Source organism: Schistocerca nitens, chromosome 2, assembly GCF_023898315.1.
Source record: "Schistocerca nitens isolate TAMUIC-IGC-003100 chromosome 2, iqSchNite1.1, whole genome shotgun sequence".
Classification (NCBI taxonomy): domain Eukaryota; kingdom Metazoa; phylum Arthropoda; class Insecta; order Orthoptera; family Acrididae; genus Schistocerca; species Schistocerca nitens.
Window position 1 is genome coordinate 988,529,035 of NC_064615.1, and position 21,184 is coordinate 988,550,218.

Here is a 21,184-nt window from a genome sequence, read left to right on the forward strand (position 1 = left end):
TCTCTTTAGATGAATCAATGATTCTTTGGAGGGGACGATTGTCATTTAGACAATACATAAAAAACAAAAGAAATAAGTATGGCATCAAATTGTACATGCTAAATAACCCAGACGGCTTCATCAATAAATGCGCTGTGTACACGGGGATGCGTGGTGATATGGGGGGAAAAGGGCATGCTGAAAAGATAGTATTGCATTTGTTAGAAGAGAAGGTGAATGTTGGCCATCACATTTACATGGACAATTTTTACAACAGCTTTGCCTTAGCTAAAACCCTGTTGAATGCAAAAACACATTGCACCGGGACACTAAGGGTAAATAGGAAAAATACCCCTAAAGACGTGGTATGCGCCAAGCTGGGGAAAGGGGACACCATAGCACGATATTCGGACGGGGTAATGATCGGCAAATGGAAGGATAGACGAGAGGTCTCCTATATTTCCACAGAATACCCCAATACAATGGAACGTGTGCAGAATGCACGCCAGCAAATAGTCGCGAAACCACTGCCAATTATCAGATATAATAGTTGTATGTCTGGGACCGATAGGCAGGACCAGATGTTGTCTTATTATTTATGTGAACGAAAGACAATCCGCTGGCCAAAGAAACTATTCTTCCATGTAGTTGACATGCTAATGTTCAATGCACATTACCTATATAATAAATACTCAGGGCATAATATGACTTTGTATGATTATAGAATACAAATAATAAAGGGACTACTTCCACCAATGGACGTTACAAAAGGTGTGCGTAACAAATGTAAAGACACACATGTTGTGCAAAAGCGGGACGCAACGGAAGGGACGAAGCAAGTTATGCGGAAGCGATGTAAAACGTGCGCGGCACGGGGCAAGCGTACGGATACACCATACGTGTGTATAACGTGTCCAAACCAACCTGGATTCTGTTTGAACTGCTGCACAATTACACATCCATAATGTAATGGGACGTCGTATCTACAGAGGAAGATCTGTTTGTGTTTGATTTGTAAAGTGTTTGCTTTATTTGATAGCCATGTAAATATAGTTACATTGGTTGCTCAGAATATGATGTTTCTGTACAGTACCGTATGTGGACTTATTTGTGGTTTGCTATAAAAACATCACCTCTACACCTTGAAAACGTATTTGTTACTAGCTGCAGTGCCCGGCGTTGCCCGGGTGTGTATTCATTCCTGTCTTATTTTAGTCCATCTGCTTCTTCTCTCTCTGTCCATCGCCTCCTGTTCTATCGCTATCTATTTTCCATTCATCTCAGTTCCGTTTTCACACAGGTCAATCTTCATGACATAATATTTCCTGTACTATGTGTCCCACAAGAATATAATTTTCCATGTTCCCCGGGAAGAATATTAGGAAACTGCAAAATGAGTTGCGAATGGAGTTGGTATTACAGACGTAATACATTACAACCACATGCATAGTGGGACGGATTTTCGTGCGTTTCATAGCTTTGACGTCATATCTCCTGTACTACGTGTCATACTATGATATAATTTCAAAGCTACATTTAGTGGTATATATGCATATCCTCTGCAAAATTCGTCGCGAATAGCTTTAGTAGTAATGACATAATAAATAGAAATCACAAACCTGATGTTGCGATTATTCAAGAACAGAATTGTTTATGACGTCATATCTCCTGAACTATATATCGTAAGTAGTTTTTGCTACCATAGCAAATGATTCATTACCTTAGAGAAGATTTGTACCAAATTTGATTGAAATCGGTGTACTAGTTTAGGAGCAGATGTGGAATATCGTCACATGATGCGGCCGTTTTTGACGAATTACATTGTTCATGACGTCATATCTCCTGACGTATGTGTCGTATGTGGTTCTTACCCCTACAGTGATAGTTTTCCGATAATAGGAATATGTGTACCAAGTTTCGTTGAAATCGGTCCAGTAGGAGGAGATGTGGAACATACATACATACACATACAGTCATTTTTATAATATGTATATATTTGTGATTGGGTTTCCATAGCACCACATTGCAGACGAGTCCTGTTTCTTTTTCTTCGTTTTATAAATCTTTTGGTGTTTTCCGACTAATTCTTTTTCAATGGAGTGGATTTGTCACTTGTGTGAATTGCATTTTCTGTCCAGTTAGCAATACAATAAATAAATAAGGGGCTTTGTTAGAATTGTTTGCAATAAATGCATGTAACGCTTATAAGCGACAGACAGCAGGCAGCATTTATCACATGATCGGCATGCAGCTAAAGTGTACTTGTATTTCTATATCTAGCACCTCTTCCGCAGACGTTATATTCGTTGCCAATATTACGTTCGTGCACAACATGAATTTGTCGCAAAACTAGACATTAGTCTTGCGATCAAAATTTAGGCGTGTTCATAATTTGTATTCAGCCAGGTATGGATTACGAAATATAAATTCCAGCAGTATCTTATTATAACTTGAAACTGCTGACTTCCCTTGCAGAACAAAGTTTTATTCATCCATAAGAATTATGAAAAGATACAGTGGCGAGCTAAGTCGGTAACTATGTAAAGTTATTTCCTCGAAATAAAAATCATAGAAGGCCGTGCGGCTGCAAAGAGAAGTGATTGCAGCGCTCCTGGCAGCTAGCCCCGAACTGTTTTGACTGAGTGGAACGCTGCGCCTCTGGTAGCCAGCGTACGAACTCCAAACGAATCAGCTGGCGGCATCTAGTTTATTCGCCACAAACTTACAGGTTTCGCAGGGCTATGATTTCAGCTCTCAGCGCACGTGCGCTTACAAGCGTCCGCCTCGCGCGTTAGCGGCTCGCACTGGCGACCGCAGCGAACGTGTTAATGATTGCACTTCTGACACCTCACCACTCTCTGGTCCGTGTCTAGTGCTTGTGGGTGGCACAATATTTCTACTATCAACTGAATCACTGGCTGGCAGTGGCAACATTTCTTGCCCTTCTGCCCCCAGATTCTCACATGGTACTTCCTGAATTACGCTACTAACATTACTTTGTGCCCCACTTTCTAACTCGGTATCACTACTTGCTAACTGTTGTTCATTATCCATGTTGATATCTTTCTGACTACGCAATCTAACCATAGTCAACAAAAGAAACAAAATCTGAACTAAATATCCTAACACTCAGGTTTCACTGACATAATCACACAAGAAATGGTCATTTGTTGAAACACACTTATTATATACTACAATGACTAACTACTCAAATGTCCTGTTATTTAAAAAAAAACACTAACAACAAGCACACCACTAATGATCCGAGAACACTGCACTGAGGCTACTTTACTACCCACAGGACAACTACACTGTAGCTTTACCTTTTGGTGATCTATCTTGGGTGCAGCTGCCCCCTGGTATTGTGGTAGGTAATTAATTTTTCGATATAATGAGCTCTCTTCTTCAGCTTGCCTCTGGGTATATAGTGTTCTCATGCAAAAAATCATATACAGGTATTACCACACAATATTGGTTAGGCAATACATACAATACATGAAAAACAATTATTGGTTGTTCTCCAACAAAGTTCGACTACAATAATTCCCTAGTTATCTCATGGGTATTTTGTGGCCACTGCATATTCGGGCCCCACGTTGGGCGCCAATTTAATGAAATTTGCCTTTTTAAATGGAATTTCATTAAAGAATAAAAGTAAATAATCAGTTACCTTTTTTAAATTTTTTGCTTTTAGTTAATTTGCCTTTCTTTCTTTCTGTACGTACGAACGAACTTTGTTGTAGAACCTCTCATTTACGTGTGGTAATAAAAAATTCATTTACATGGAACTAAGTACATTTAAAATTACGTGAACTCATATTAACTGATTAAGAATATTTAGAGACAACAAAAATTCTATTTCAAAAATAAAAATTGCTAAATATCTATCACATGGATTCCAAGTCACAAAAGTATTACGTCAAGGATGTAGCATCTCACTGACATTGTATAAAATATATACAGAAGTAACTTTACAGAATTGGAAGAAAAAATGTCACGCTATGGGAATACCAATAAATGATAGAACAATATACTCGTTACAATTTGCAGATGACCAACTGATTATAGCCCAAGACTATGAGGACATAGAGTATATGACCAGAAAATTGATTCAAGAATATAAAAAATCAGGTCTAAATGTAAACATGAATAAAACAAAGTACATGGTAATTGGTGGAGTGAATGGAGACTTAATATTAGAAGAAGGGATGGGAACAATAACAGCTACTGAGGAATATAAATATTTAGGTGTGAAAATTACAAATGATGGGAAACAGGACGAAGAAATTAGATCAAGAATAAATTCTGGAAAGACGACAATCTCTTTATTGAATAGAATTCTCTGGGACAAACACATAACAACTGATAACAAAATAAGGATTTTTAAAACAATATTTAGGAGCATTATTACATATGGTTCAGAAGTGTGGACAACAAAATGGCAACTGAAATCAAAATTATTAGCCACAGAAATGGATTTCTGGAGACGTTCAGCAAGAATATCAAGACGAGAAAGAATAAGAAATGAAGTAATCAGAGACAAGATGAAATGTAAAAATTCAATTATTGATTTCATCGAGCACAAACAACTTAAATGGTATGGACACATCAGACGAATGGAACAGGAAAGGCTACCAAAATGCATAATCGACTGGGTACCAATTGGAAGAAGAAAAAGGGGACGACCACCTGATACATGGATACAGGGAGTTCAGTCAGCAATGAGGAAGAACAACATTCCTGAAGATTTATGAACAAATAGAGAAGAGTGGAGAACAATAATTAGTGACTTACTGTAATCTAGAATAGGTGCTGGAAAAATGTACTCACATTGTAAATCCAGAATAATAATAAAGAATATTTAGTTGAGAATTAAATCCTTTACATAATTCGGCCTTGGCACACATTTTCTAAATGCAGTGTTTTTTTTTAAAAAAATACTTACTGCATTCTTTCCCGGCGTTAGCTATGGAACACAAGACTGTCTCTATTAGCAGAAAACGGTTAAATATTGCCAAGCCGACGTTTAATTATCACTGATAAAACACACATCCCTATACATTTAAGTTATTTGAAAGAACCAAAATTGTTAAATTTCAACATTAACTATCCGCCTATGAATGCACAAATGTGAACTAATTTAAAATCCGTAAGTCTCAGGATCGCTGTAAAAGAAGAACATTTTCTTAATTCACTGCTAATTTTTATCTGTTCCCGATTTACGGGTTTGGTTAATTTTTCTTAGCGGAACAATTTTTTAAATGTGCCGCCGCTGCAAATCGTTCGGTCGCGGCACAGCCCAGCAACACCGCTAAAAATGCTGAAAATTCTTTAAAGAAATATTATAGATGACATGGGCAAGCTAATTTACATTAATAATACACACTTTTGATAAATTATAATATATTTAAACCACAACAAATATTCAACTCACATTAGTTTGTAATTTCTCCTCTAATGGCGGCTAAATCTAGCTACAGACAAAAGACGTCTACCCATTCATAAAACGCTTCGTCAGAGCTTCCTATCGCTTTCAGCTCTAAAAGAGGATGACCAAAGAATACTCAGTACGTGGTGCTTTTATACTACTGCTGACTATTAACATCTCTTTGTAATCATATAACATTATTTTCGTCTGTGGCTGAATTTTACATTTTGTTATCGCAGATATTGACATATTTCGCAATTATATTATGAATATAGAAATATTACCATCCTAAATACAGAAAGAATATTACTACAGAAAATATTATAATAATAATGAATGTCCTTTACATAAAATTCAATAATATTTTTTGTTAAATAATTACAGTATTTACAAATTGCTTTATAGCGGCGTATATGGTACAATTAAATTTTAGTTTATTAATAGTGTGAGTTTGCCAGGGAACGTTACACTTTCCTAGCTCAGCAGGCAAACGTCTGATTATCTGGTATCTTCTAAAGTTGTCTCAATGTCCCTGTCGGCTTTCTTCACCGCCAGCTGTGGATTCGAACACGTGAACAATGAGTAGAGGATAATGGAATGGCAAGTGGGAATGCCACAACGCCACTATAACGTAAGTCCCAAAGTAAAAGGATGCCGCCTGCTTTAATTGGGATCAGTTTCAAAATCAAGAAAATGAATTATTGTAGTGATAAGTCACTTGAGTTATACAATGCTAACAAACGTGTTTATGTATGTATGTATCTCCAGACGTGTCTTGATGAGCTCCTTAAGCTGTCATGTTAATCACTGCTGTGCCAGGTTTTGTCAAACTGAAATTAATTTATAATGATTTGTCCATTATGTTTTAATTCAGTTTACGTATCTTTGATGATTTTATGCGACCCCTTTAAACTTGGTATTGCATTGATCAGTGCATCGAGCTCGCTGTGAGGTGCAGTGTATGTCTGTACGTATGTTGGTATCCACAGTACATGCTCATAATAAAATCACAGTAGCCTAGCCCCCACCTTCTTCGGCTAGAGTCCCCAAGCATGTGACACCGCAATTCAGCCATTAGCTAGTTTGATAGACCCAAGTGCTCAGGTAGTTTTACTCTCACTGTCTGACAGATGACGGAACAGATCCACTTCTGGCACATGCACTCCGTATGTAATCTTATAGGCTTCGTAAATAGCTTCATATGTTTTGTGTTTTCCAGCTACACGCTGCTTGTCTTGGCGATTTGCTGCTCATTGTTAAGTTACATTGGGACATGTACAACTTTGATTGTGTCAGTCTCTAATAACGGTCATTCTACACTAATATCAACTACTCCATTAAACAACACTATTTAATGGATGTGGCTGTATGAATCTTGTCAACAGGTGGAATGGAGGCATGGAAGCTACGACACCACCAACAGGCGTTTCTTCAATGCAAGTAACCTAGAAACTGGTGAGAGGATTCTGCAGATATTCTTCGTGCAGTTCAATGACACCGGCGTCTATGTCTGCTCTGTCCCTGGCATACCGACCGAGGAACACTCGGTATATCTCTCTGTCATCGGTAAGTTCGTATGACGCTGGAATGATCAGTTTGGCAAATAATATTAATTATTATTTTACAAAAACATACATTTCTTTTACTGTCTGATGTCATCTCAACTCAGCTGATTACATTCAGTGAAATTTTAATATTTATTAATCCGTCACGTTTATTCCTATCCCTTCATAGTAATTGTTCCCAGCACAGGTAACCCCTCCCTTCCCTCAACCCCAAGCAATTATTATGATTAAGATACAATTAAAACCACGTATGTCTAAATTGCAGACAGGGTGGCTACTAGACCACGGTGAACTAGTGCTTGTGCATTTCGCATCACTGTGCCTCTTGTGTGAACAGCCACATTTTCCTAGTGTAACAGATTTTTTTTTCTTTGCTAACTTTGCTCACGCCAGTTACAACACTCTGTGGACGCAGACTAGTAATGTCTCGTAATAAGAATTATACTTTTGTCGATTTAGTCACAAGCAGCTTGTCTCTAAAAACAAATGCCACCATTTTTCCCTTTGACAATAAGGTTTTCATATTTTCTTGAGTAACTTCCTTCATACCCATTCTATTTTAATTACAGAGTAGCCTGCAGATGTGAATACAAATTTCGTGTAGCCATTGATGAAATCCCTCAAATTATGCTAAGCTCTTTCCATACGAAATTCAGAAATGTCTCTATTCGAAAATTTCTCACTTAGTCAACAAATGCGGCGCTCTTCTTCATGATCCCAGCTTTTTCATGCAACGTACTTAGGTATATTGCGTACCTGTAATCATGTTTCTGTAAAAACGATTCTGTACAGTTTAATATGAATGTTTACATCAACAATTAATATTATTTAGTATTTTAATTCAGAGAAAGTGCTTAAAGTAATTAACAAAAGTATTACTAATTTCCAAACAGTAATTTGAAGTATATTGTATATTAAATGATTGAATTATGAATACTGTTGGTAGCACTTCATCACTTGAAACCCAGAGCATAGTTGATTTATGGCAGCAATGGAAGGCAAAAATGTTCACAGAACTTCAGTTATAGAGAAACAGTCTGGCTGCTACTTTTGACTTACAACCAGTCTCATTTCTTTGAGTGTCTCACTTTCAAAGAGTCGCTCTTAAACAAGATATTTTCTTTTATAATTATAATAGAAGTAATACGAGTACTTTCTTTATAAGTTTTTAGTTATTTAAGTTTCGTATGATTATCTTCCGGGAAGTAAACAGTATCTGAACAATATTAATAATGGTTCAACTGGGCATAATGAAAATTTTGACCATAGTGCTACAACAGCCACTTTTTGAAAAAAAAATGCCTTTCCAAAGCACTTTTTCTTGGAGGAATAATGCATGACTGTAAGCATTTATGTACTTAATCAACTAAGAGAACAAACAAACCCTGCATTAATGGATAACTTTGCGCAAATCTGTATATACTGGAATAAAAATCATGTTGAAAGCATGTATTGATCCTGTATAACGCTACATGACTTTACTCCATCAACGTAAGTTAATTTTAGGGGGATATAGAGAATTATTTTGCACTTTTGCTACTAAGGCTTAGTCTGACTGTATCCTGAATTTGGTCCGATGCACATAATTTGCAATATTCATTTTCCTCAAGTCATTATAGCTGGGGCTTACTGCTCTTTCCTTTAACTGGTTAACCATTTCATCATCAAATTTGACTCTAAATGAATGTGGAGTGAATAAAACCGTTGCGTGTGCTGCAATTTCGCTTGGCAAGCCAACAAGGCATGGGCAAGTCATATCTTCCTCAAGTTTCTGAATTGTCTTGTATTCTTGTATGTCCCCCTCCCCCCCCCCCCCCACCCCTTCGTGACGTCGCGACACAGGGACTCCTGTAAACACAGAGACAGATTTTCAACCTGTTAACACCACGAGTAAGATAACACAATAACCTTTTTTGCAGCTCGGAAGCAGGCCTTCCTGCCCAACGACTACTCTCTATTTCATCTCCTGAAGACTAGGGCTTTTTCTCGTCTGCTAATACGGTGCAAACCCAAGCCCTGCCCTCGATCTGTTCGATGTTACCTCTGCGAACATACGGCTTAGAGCACCGGCTACCGGACTGTAGGAGCCTCTTGCATGTTTGACGAAGAAATGGAATGCTGAAATACGGATGTCGCAACGTCAATGTGACCTGTTTGATGTGGTCGAGCAAGGACCTAGCTAAAAGCCTGATTATCGTTTTTAAGGGAAAAACTCCCGATTCTCAAGACACAATTTGAAATTTTTTAGCACAAAAGGGACTGCTAATGCCTCTAATTCATAGACCGAATATTTTACCGCGGCAGGAGACATAGATCTGGAGGCATACGACACAGGCCGTTTTTCACCGCCTTGTTCTTGCAGCAAAACTGCCACGACGCCTGAATTAGAGGCATGGGTCTGGACTATGAATGCGTGACAGAAAGCTGACATGGCCTGGAAAGGAACGTCATTTACGACGGATTTCAACGCGTCAGAGGCTGCCTGTCGGCTTTCAGGCCAGTGAAACGCTCGCAATTTATTACGTAACTGATTCAAGGGGGCGACCAGCTGGGCAAATTTAGGTACAAATTTCCTATAAAAATTCCCCCTTCCTACGATGGAAATGAATAGTTCAAATCAGCAGCAATAAGATAACATGTTTTTTAAAATTTTACATGACAGGCCTGTTCAGGCTTATTGCCATTATCAAGTGACCTGTGAAGTAACATTAGTAAGATTGTCTGTGTAAAAATTGTGACTAAATTACAATGAAATGAACACCCTTAGCTGCTTACAGGCGTTGACATACGTCAACGGGGACAGATGAAAATGTGTGCCCTGACCGGGACTCAAATCTGGGATCTCCTGCTTACATGGCAGACGCTCTATCCATCTGAGCCGCCGAGGACACAGAGGATAGCGCGACTACAGGGATTTATCTCTGGCACGCCTCCCGCGAAACCCACATTCTCAACATATTGTCCCGCACTACGGCCGGTGAGCCTTAACTATATATATACTAAGATGGTATCTGTTCTTTCGGACATGTCCGAAAGAACAGATACCATCTTAGTATATATAAAATTGTGACTGTTTTACGTTTACATTTGCGCTCGTACTTACGTCTAGTTGGAAGTGACGACCATACTGCATCTATAGTCTTACTCTCAAGTCTCGGTAAGTATAATTGTTCTTGTAGTGATCGAAACGTAAAAGTACGTTTTCGTCAGATTGTTTTGACACTTCAGTTCTGACAGTTCTCTACTATAACGCTACATGTTTGCAAAGTATCTACAGCTTACCAGAGATGATGTTACCTATCGTTGTTCTTCTACCCCCATGAACCATGGACCTTGCCGTTGGTGGGGAGGCTTGCGTGCCTCAGCGATACAGATGGTCGTACTGTAAGTGCAACCACAACGGAGGGGTTTCTGTTGAGAGGCCAGAAAAACGTGTGGTTCCTGAAGAGGGGCAGCAGCCTTTTCAGTAGTTGCAGGGGCAACAGTCTGGATGATTGACTGACCTGGCCTTGCAACACTAACCAAAACGCCTTGCTGTGCTGGTACTGCGAACGTCTGAAAGCAAGGGGAAACTACAGCCGTAATTTTTCCCGAGGGCATGCAGCTTTACTGTATGGTTAAATTACGATGGCGTCCTCTTGGGTAAAATATTCCGGAGGTAAAATAGTCCCCCATTTGGATATCCTGGCGGGGACTACTCAAAAAGACGTCGTTATCAGGAAAAAGAAAACTGGCGTTCTACGGATCGGAGCGTGGAATGTCAGATCCCTAAATCGGGCAGATAGGATAAAAAATTTAAAAAGGGAAATGGATAGGTTGAAGTTAGATATAGTGGGAATTAGTGAAGTTCGGTGGCAGGAGGAACAAGACTTTTGGTCAGGTGATTACAGGGTTATAAATACAAAATCATATAGGGGTAATGCAGAAGTAGGTTTAATAAGGAATAAAAAAATAGGAGTGCAGGTAAGCTACTGCCAACAGTACAGTGAACCCATTATTTTGGCCAAGATAGACACGAAACACATGCCTATTACAGTAGTACAAGTTTATATGCCAACTAGCTCTGCAGATGATGAAGAAATTGATGAAATGTATGATGAGATAAAAGAAATTATTCAGGTAGTGAAGGGAGACGAAAATTTAATAGTCATGGGTGACTGGAATTCGAGAGTAGGAAAAGGAAGAGAAGGAAACATAGTGGGTGAATATGGATTGGGGGAGAGAAATGAAAGAGGAAGCTGTCTGGTAGAATTTTGCGCAGAGCATAACTTAATCATAGCTAACACTTGGTTCAAGAAGGTTGTATACATGGAAGAATCCTGGAGATACTAATAGGTATCAGATAGATTATATAATGGTAAGACAGAGATTTAGGAACCAGGTTTTAAATCGTAAGACATTTCCAGGGGCAGATGTGGACTCTGACCACAATCTATTGGTTATGAACTGTAGATTAAAACTAAAGAAACTGCAAAAAGGTGGGAATTTAAGGAGATGAGACCTGGATAAACTGACTAAACCAGAGGTTGTGCAGAGTTTCGGGGAGAGCATAAAGGAACAAATGACAGGAAAGGGGGAAAGAAATACAGTAGAAGAAGAATGGGTAGCTCTGAGGGATGAAGTAGTGAAGGCAGCAGAGGATCAAGTAGGTAAAAAGACGAGGGCTCGTAGAAATCCTTGGGTAACAGAAGAAATATTGAATTAAATTGATGAAAGGAGAAAATATAAAAATGCAGTAAATGAAGCAGGCAAAAATGAATACAAACGTCTCAAATATGAGATCGACAGGAAGTGCAAAATAGCTAAGCAGGGATGGCTAGAGGACAATTGTAAGGATGTAGAGGCTTATCTCACTAGGGGTATGATAGATACTGCCTACAGGAAAATTAAAGAGACCTTTGGAGAGAAGAGAACCACTTGTATGAACATCAAGAGCTCAGATGGAAACCCAGTTCTAAGCAAAGAAGGGAAGGCAGAAAGGTGGAAGGAGTATATAGAGGGCTTATACAAGGGCGATGTACTTGAGGACAATATTATGGAAATGGAAGAGGATGTAGATGAAGACAAAATGGGAGATACGATACTGCGTGAAGAGTTTGACAGAGCACTGAAAGACCTGAGTCGAAACAAGGCCCTGGGAGTATACAACACTCCACTGGAACTACTGACTGGCTTGGGAGAGCCAGTCCCGACAAAACTCTACCATCTGGTGAGCAATATGTGTGAGACAGGCGAAATACCCTCAGACTTCAAGAAGAATATAATAATTCCAATCCCAAAGAAAGCAGGTGTTGACATATGTGGAAATTACCGAACTATCAGTTTAATAAGTCACGGCTGCAAAATACTAACACGAATTCTTTACAGACGAATGGAAAAACTGGTAGAAGCCGATCTCGGCGACGATCAGTTTGTATTCCGGAGAAATGTTGGAACACGTGAGGCAATACTGACCATACGACTTATCTTAGAAGAAAGATTAAGGAAAGGCAAACCTACATTTCTAGCATTTGTAGACTTAGAGAAAGCTATTGACAATGTTGACTGGAATACTCTCTTTCAAATTCTGAAGGTGGAAGGGGTAAAATACAGGGAGCGAAAGGCTATTTACAATTTGTACAGAAAGCAGATGGCAGTCATAAGAGTCGTGGGGCATGAAAGGGAAGCAGTGGTTGGGAAGGGAGTGAGGCAGGGCTGTAGCCTGTCCCCAATGTTATTCAATCTGTATGTTGAGCAAGCAGTAAAGGAAACAAAAGAAAAATTCGGAGTAGGTATTAAAGTCCATGGAGAAGAAATAAAAACTTTGAGGTTCGCCGATGACATTGTATTTCTGTCAGAGACAGCGAAGGACTTGGAAGAGCAGTTGAACGGAATGGACAGTGTGTTGAAAGGAGGATATAAGATGAACATCAACAAAAGCAAAACGAGGATAATGGAATGTAGTCGAAATGAGTCGGGTGATGCTGAGGGAATTAGATTAGGAAATGAGACACTTAAAGTAGTAAAGGAGTTTTGCTATTTGCGGAGCAAAATTACTGATGATGGTCGAAGTAGAGAAGATATAAAATGTAGACTGGCAATGGCAAGGAAAGCGTTTCTGAAGAAGAGAAATTTGTTAACATCGAGTATAGATTTAAGTGTCAGGAAGTCGTTTCTTAAAGTATTTGTATGGAGTGTAGCCATGTATGGAAGTGAAACATGGACGATAAATGGTTTGGACAAGAAGAGAATAGAAGGTTTCGAAATGTGGTGCTACAGAAGAATGCTGAAGATTAGATGGGTAGATCACATAACTAATGAGGAGGTATTGAATAGAATTGGGGAGAAGAGGAGTTTGTGGAACAACTTGACAAGAAGAAGGGACCTGTTGGTAGGACGTGTTCTGAGGCATCAAGGGTTCACAAATTTAGCATTGGAGGGCAGCGTGGACGGTAAAAATTGTAGAGGGAGACCAAGAGATGAATACACTAAGCAGATTCAGAAGGATGTAGGTTGCAGTAAGTTCTGGGAGATGAAGAAGCTTGCACAGGATAGAGTAGCATGAAGAGCTGCATCAAACCAGTCTGAGGACTGAAGACAACAACAACAACAACAACAACAACAACATCGTTGTTCTTATTTTCCTTTAAATTTTATCTATGATCCGTGTGAGTTTTGTTTATCATTTGACTATGTCTTTTCTTGTTCTGTTGTGTCAACAAAGTTTTTTGCTTAAAATCTGTGTGTTCATTTAAAATGTCTTGTGGATGTTTCCTTGTATGAATATGAATTTCCAGTTCTTCGAGAACGTTCATCGTAAGTCCTTTCGGTACTTTGTGTAACATTTCTAGCGCAGTTTCATCTTTCTTCGCTTTGTGGTGTTGATCTTACAGGTGTAAACAGAAGCTTGATGGATTACTATCACTGTTTCTAGTGTGTTCTTTAAATCTGTTCATATATGTATATATAGTGACGATTGCAACAATGTCTCTTGGCCAGATCAGACGAAATTTTAACACCAGACTTAAAGAACACGAACAAGAAGTTCTAATTGAACACACAGATTTTAAACATAAATACTATCAAGAAAACTTTAATTACATAGAACACGAAAAGACATACTCAAATGGTAAACAAAACTCACACGGACCATAGATAAATTTTAAAGGAAAATAAGAACAACGATAGTTAACGTCATCTCTGGTAAGCTGTATATACTTTGTAAACATATAGCATCATAGTAAAGAAATGTCACAACTGAATTGTCAGAACATCTGACAAATACGTATTTTTACGTTTCGATCACTGCAAGAGCTGTTATACTTACCGAGACATGACAGAAAGACTTTAATATAGGTGCAATACGGTCGTCACTTCCAACTAGACGTAAGTACCAGCGCAAATGTAAAACAGCCACAGTTTTTATACAAATAATCTTACTAATGTTATTTAGAGGACGACTTGATAATGGCACTAACTCGACACTGGCCTGTCATTAAAAAACATATTATCTTATTGCAGCTGATTTAGAACATTCATCTCCATAATGTCTTATACCGATTTCCTTTTTATCCTTAGGTGGTCGGAAGTTTGGATTGGCGTAGTTCGCTCCTGATCTTTTTGAAATCTGCTGCCCTTCGGATGTTGTGTGAACAGAAGCATCTTCCTAGCGTAAGGACACATTTTCTTCACCGATCTTGGTCACGTCCATTCCAAGTCTCTATGGAAGCGGATGAATTAAGTGTCGTACTAAGAACTCCATTTTTGTCCATTTAATCACTATCAACAACAATGACACCCTGCGTGTCTCTAAAAAACAAATACCACCAATTTTCCGGTCGACCAAAGGGTTTTTGTATTTCCCCGTGCAACTTCACTTTCATCACCATTCTGTTACGATTTTACAGTGCATCCGCAAAGTTTTACCTCAACGGCGAGTTCCACATGTCTCGGCGTGCGGGACTCGTAAAGTTGGCAGCGCATTCATGTCGCTGTATGGCCTAGAGTCCGAGATTCACTGTAAGTGGTTGCATTTACGTTGGTGGATTGGAGTCAACATTATTACAATCGTAACAATGACCTTAATTATATTACATTAATTACAATTAAATACACTGTAATCACCAGTATTACAGTAGGTGCTGGAAATGTTTTCCTCTTTCTTGAAGGCATAATTCAACACGTTCACAACAGCTTTACCAATGTTTCACGTGTAATCGAATGCAGATAATCAATTACCGCTATCTCCAGTTCATCTACACTCCTGGAAATTGAAATAAGAACACCGTGAATTCATTGTCCCAGGAAGGGGAAACTTTATTGACACATTCCTGGGGTCAGATACATCACATGATCACACTGACAGAACCACAGGCACATAGACACAGGCAACAGAGCATGCACAATGTCGGCACTAGTACAGTGTATATCCACCTTTCGCAGCAATGCAGGCTGCTATTCTCCCATGGAGACGATCGTAGAGATGCTGGATGTAGTCCTGTGGAACGGCTTGCCATGCCATTTCCACCTGGCGCCTCAGTTGGACCAGCGTTCGTGCTGGACGTGCAGACCGCGTGAGACGACGCTTCATCCAGTCCCAAACATGCTCAATGGGGGACAGATCCGGAGATCTTGCTGGCCAGGGTAGTTGACTTACACCTTCTAGAGCACGTTGGGTGGCACGGGATACATGCGGACGTGCACTGTCCTGTTGGAACAGCAAGTTCCCTTGCCGGTCTAGGAATGGTAGAACGATGGGTTCGATGACGGTTTGGATGTACCGTGCACTATTCAGTGTTCCCTCGACGATCACCAGTGGTGTACGGCCAGTGTAGGAGATCGCTCCCCACACCATGATGCCGGGTGTTGGCCCTGTGTGCCTCGGTCGTATGCAGTCCTGATTGTGGCGCTCACCTGCACGGCGCCAAACACGCATACGACCATCATTGGCACCAAGGCAGAAGCGACTCTCATCGCTGAAGACGACACGTCTCCATTCGTCCCTCCATTCACGCCTGTCGCGACACCACTGGAGGCGGGCTGCACGATGTTGGGGCGTGAGCGGAAGACGGCCTAACGGTGTGCGGGACCGTAGCCCAGCTTCATGGAGACGGTTGCGAATGGTCCTCGCCGATACCCCAGGAGCAACAGTGTCCCTAATTTGCTGGGAAGTGGCGGTGCGGTCCCCTACGGCACTGCGTAGGATCCTACGGTCTTGGCGTGCATCCGTGCGTCGCTGCGGTCCGGTCCCAGGTCGACGGGCACGTGCACCTTCCGCCGACCACTGGCGACAACATCGATGTACTGTGGAGACCTCACGCCCCACGTGTTGAGCAATTCGGCGGTACGTCCACCCGGCCTCCCGCATGCCCACTATACGCCCTCGCTCAAAGTCCGTCAACTGCACATACGGTTCACGTCCACGCTGTCGCGGCATGCTACCAGTGTTAAAGACTGCGATGGAGCTCCGTATGCCACGGCAAACTGGCTGACACTGACGGCGGCGGTGCACAAATGCTGCGCAGCTAGCGCCATTCGACGGCCAACACCGCGGTTCCTGGTGTGTCCGCTGTGCCGTGCGTGTGATCATTGCTTGTACAGCCCTCTCGCAGTGTCCGGAGCAAGTATGGTGGGTCTGACACACCGGTGTCAATGTGTTCTTTTTTCCATTTCCAGGAGTGTATTTTCTTTGGATTATTTTGATACACAAATGTTTTGACAGCACCCCAAACTGGATAGTCGGGCGGAGACAGATCAGGTGAGCGCCGGTGCCAGAGGCCTTTCGTAATTACTCTCTTTCCAAAGATTTCATCTACAAATCGTATACACTGGTGTGCAATATGAGCAGTAGCGTTGTCTTATTGGATAAATGATTGTTTGATCTTATTTTCATTCAGCAGAACAATAAATGGATGAATGGTATAGGAATAATAGATGTCGGAAATGACGGTAGTATCGAAAAATGTCGGCCCTGTAATTCGCACTCGCGTTATGGCAACACAAGTTCCGATTTTCTCTGCATACAACACCTGAATTTTATGATGACAAAATTCGTGAATTTTGAGGATTAATGTAGCCAGCTAGGTGTAACCAAGACTCATCAGTGAAAAACGTTCGATCTGAAACACCAACTCCATGTCGGTTAACAAATCGCTGAAACAATTCACAATACGCTATTCGTTTCGCATGCTTCATACAATTTAATTGCTGCACAGCAGTAATTTTATGTGGATACATCCCCAGTTCTTTGGTTACAGCCTTATGTGCTGTGGTACGAGTGAATTTAGCCGCTTGCGTTAATCTCCTTACTGATTTTGTTGGACTCCACAACATGATATCCGAAATGTCGTCAAGCTTCCGTTCTGTTAAAATTGTGGACCTACCAGTTCGTGGTACATCATGAACTGAATCTGTTATGTGGAATTTGCGAAGTAAATCACGCACAGTGTCACGATGCGGACACATCGAAGTAGGAAAACGCAATCTAAATTGCCGATTCACATGCTCTCTACCGTTTCCTCCTGCACGGAAAACATCTTACATTAAAAACGGTCTATCTGCAGTAGTAAGCATTCTCACTACACTCACCTTACACTACTTCCCCCCACCCTTCCCCACCCCACCGCCCATTTTCTCGGAGAACGGCGAAGTGAGAGCTGAACCTGCTGCCAACATTTCGCGCCCAGTTTTGTGTGTAGGTTGTAGTTATGGATATACATGTCACCTAGCCACTCAGTAAATGCTTCAGATGTTGCTGTGTTCTACCCTTATAAATTTCTGAAACGTCCCTCTTCGAAAATTTGTTGCTTGGAGTCAACAAATCCGACACACATCATATGTGGTCCCAAGTTTCTCATATGCAGAACGAGGTTTAGTATATTATGCACCTGTTACTATAACATGTTTATAATCACTACAATCTCATCAGTCCTAATATTACGGTATTCTGTCACCATACCTTGAATTCTATCCATTCTTTTTCCCATAAGAAATAAAACTGAATTTCAGTAGTGTGGAGATCTGCCATTGCGCAAACTATTGTGATCTCTTGATTCTCAATAGCCGACCAGTGATGATCTTCCACAGCAACCAGTCACCTCGATGAGTCTTCAGTCACGATCGTCACTATTTATACAACAACAATCTTTTCCACCTGCCACTATGTAAAATTTACTTGGGTAATTTAAGCAAGTTTGGCAATATTCTGTGATTTGTGTACCACGAATACCAATCATTGTAGCCAGAATCACAGTTTAGTTTTGTCAACTTGGAAACGTACTGCCGTTGGATGTGATATAGTCAAGGATCAATTTTTTGCCTTCTGCATTACATCACATCGAACAAAATAAGAAAGACTTCTATGGTCTCCACACATTGCAGAGTCCAATGAAAACACATGTGCCATCACAATTTACATTTCTTATTATCATTTACACTGTCTGATGCATTCTCGACTGCTGTTTGAATGCTCCACTGTTTGAACGGATCTCAGGGATGATGTTCGTGTGGTCGTGGAAATTAAATACCACTTCGGCTATACAGTTGTGTGTTACCTTCAGCTACGAGTACCAGGAATTTCGAGACAAACTTCAGTACTGAATTGTACCTTGCTTTTACTGGTTTGGTAGAATTCTGTACATTTTAGAACTTGTCCACTACCCTTAAGTAGAAGTATGTATGTGTTTCTCAGTCTTCACTTTGATATTTTCGGTATCATTAGACATGGCTGTGGGAAGTCGTAGCAACGAGACGATTTATACAAGGGGCAGTTGGAAAATAAGTTTCCCCTGTCGACTGTGGACAGAGTTGTGTTATATGGGCGAAAGACGACACGGCGCACGTGCAAGACACCGATACACCACTGGGTAGAGGTGGACCGCGATCAAGCAGATGGCGCTGTCGCAGTGCTTGCGCAAAGCGGAGTCCAGCCGCTCAGTCTTTTCCCGGAGTTATGGAAAGAAGGTGCGTTTTGGAGTCGTGGATCACAGGCGGAAGTGAGAGCTGTTATCCGCTATAAATGGGCACGTGGAGTATCAGGCACAGAAATTCATGACCGCCTTGTTGAAGTGTATGGGTCAGGTGTGATGTCAAGGCAAATGGTGCGGAGATGGTGCCAGCAATTCAGTGATGGACGTCAGCAAGTGCAGGACATACCGCGACCTGTACGGACGCTCACGGCCACCACAGATGCAAATATCAAGAAGGTGGACGACATGATTAAAGCGAACCGGCGTATCACCATCGATGGAGTAGCGGTAGAACTTGGAATCGGACATGAACGAGCTCACAAAATCATCCACGACATTCTTTCATACAGGAAGGTGTCAGCACGATGGGTGCCGCGCCAGATGACCCCGACACAAATGGAATAACGCATGGCGTTCAGTCTGGAACAGCTCATGCCTTACCATGACTCTGGCAATGACATTCTGTTTCGGATTGTGACGCGGGATGAAACGTGGGTCCACCATTACACATCCATGGAATGGAAACATCCGTCATCACCTGTCCGTAAGAAGTTCAAAAGCACTGCGTCTGCAGGTAAAGTACTAGTCTCCGTTTTCTGGGACGCCAATGGAGTTTTGCTGCTGGACTTTCTGGAGGATGCAACCATCAATGCTGCGCGGTACTGTGCCACTCTGTCGAAATTGAAAGAGGTGATTCGGGAAAAGCGGCCTGGCCTTCTCTTATCCGGCGTTCTGCTGTTGGATGAGAATGCGAGACCACACACGGCGACGGCATCGCAAAACCATATTGCAACTCTTGGTTGGGAGCGCCTACACCATCCGCCTTCCAGTCGGGATCTCGCACCAAGCGACTTCCATCTGTTTCCTGCTTTGAAGAAGACTCTCGGCGGAAGGCGTTTTGGCAGCAATGCTGATGTCAAACAAGCCGTTCAACGCTTCTTCCGTATGCATTGCCCTGATTTTTTCCTGGAAAGCTTTTTGAAGCTTATAAAGTGGTATGACAAATGTCTCAGTGTACTTGGAAATTATGTAGAAAAATACACACATGTCTTATCTTTAATGTGACATTTTCTTTTTTTTCCTTTCACACACAACTCTGACCACAGTCAACAGGGGAAACTTATTTTCCATCTCCCCCTCGTATATTAGCTCGGTAGAAAGGCTTTAGTGCCCTGAGAAAGGTGGAGGGGATTTTGATATCCATCGTCCATGCTGGAGAAATGAAGACAGTCCTACGGTACTTGGGGCGGGAAGTCCCGCAGTAAGCCGCAAACACGAGCATGTGCATTTGGCAAACTGTTACAGCCCAGCGTAGGTGTCGTTGTTTCAGGCACCACTAGATGTGGTCTCGGCAGATTCGTTCCTCTATAACCGATGGTGTCTTTCGAAGTCAACGCTTGTTTCCACGCTCAACTAAACCGAAATACTGAATCTCAGTTGATGTTGACACTGCTTTTTTAAAGGTCACCTGGGTGCTGTGTGTAGCCGTTTTTATCAGCGAAGGAGAAAAGCATAGGGTGATGCCGACAGTTACATGTGTTATCAGACACGTAGGCCACAGTGAAGTAATTGTGGGAGATTGACTGGAAGATTTGATGGAAAAATTTCGAAATAATATGTTATATAAAACCCTAAAATTTGTACAGACATGTTTATAACAAAGAAGCAGGCATATATGAATATATTACCTTACCTTTACTGATACGCAAAGTCGCTGCTGAAGATGTTATACAACTGCTTAGTTGAAATACTTTTGTTTTTCCACAACATCTGACGTAATGTCCAAAAGCCATTGAATATTGCTGATAGAAGTGGAAATGGTGGGGAGGATGTATTTAAAGGATTTTATTTTGTATTCAATGAAACTATACTGTTCAATATGAATGGTTACATCAAATAATGATTTTACTTGATATTTTAATTGCAGACAGTGCCTAAAATAATTAAGAAACGTTATTAATCTTATAAAATAATTTGAAATATATTGAGTTCTTAGAGAATTTCAGTTATTGAGAAAGAGTCTGGCTGCAATGTTTGACATACAATTAATCTCTTTTTTTTCAGTGCCACACATTAAAAAATATCGCAGTTGTACCCTTCTTTTATTTTTGTAATAGAAGTCATTGTCTTCACAAATTATTATTTCTTAAAATCTAGAATGATAACCCTTCAGAAAATAAAATTTCCAAAAAGAAATTAATAGTGGTCCAAATGGATGCAATGCATGGATGAAAAATTTTGTCATTCCTTAATTGTTGTGCTACAAT

At 40.7% G+C, this 21,184-nt stretch overlaps 1 protein-coding gene across 1 annotated transcript in view; it reads left to right on the forward strand.

Annotated features, from left to right (window-relative positions):
• LOC126237314 (uncharacterized) overlaps positions 1-21,184 on the forward strand; it is a 158,230-nt gene that overhangs the window by 48,897 nt on the left and 88,149 nt on the right. Inside the window, exon 3 of the mRNA XM_049947279.1 lies at positions 6,793-6,973. Within this exon, the coding sequence (XP_049803236.1) occupies positions 6,793-6,973 (181 nt within the window). The remainder of the gene's footprint in view (positions 1-6,792; positions 6,974-21,184) is intronic.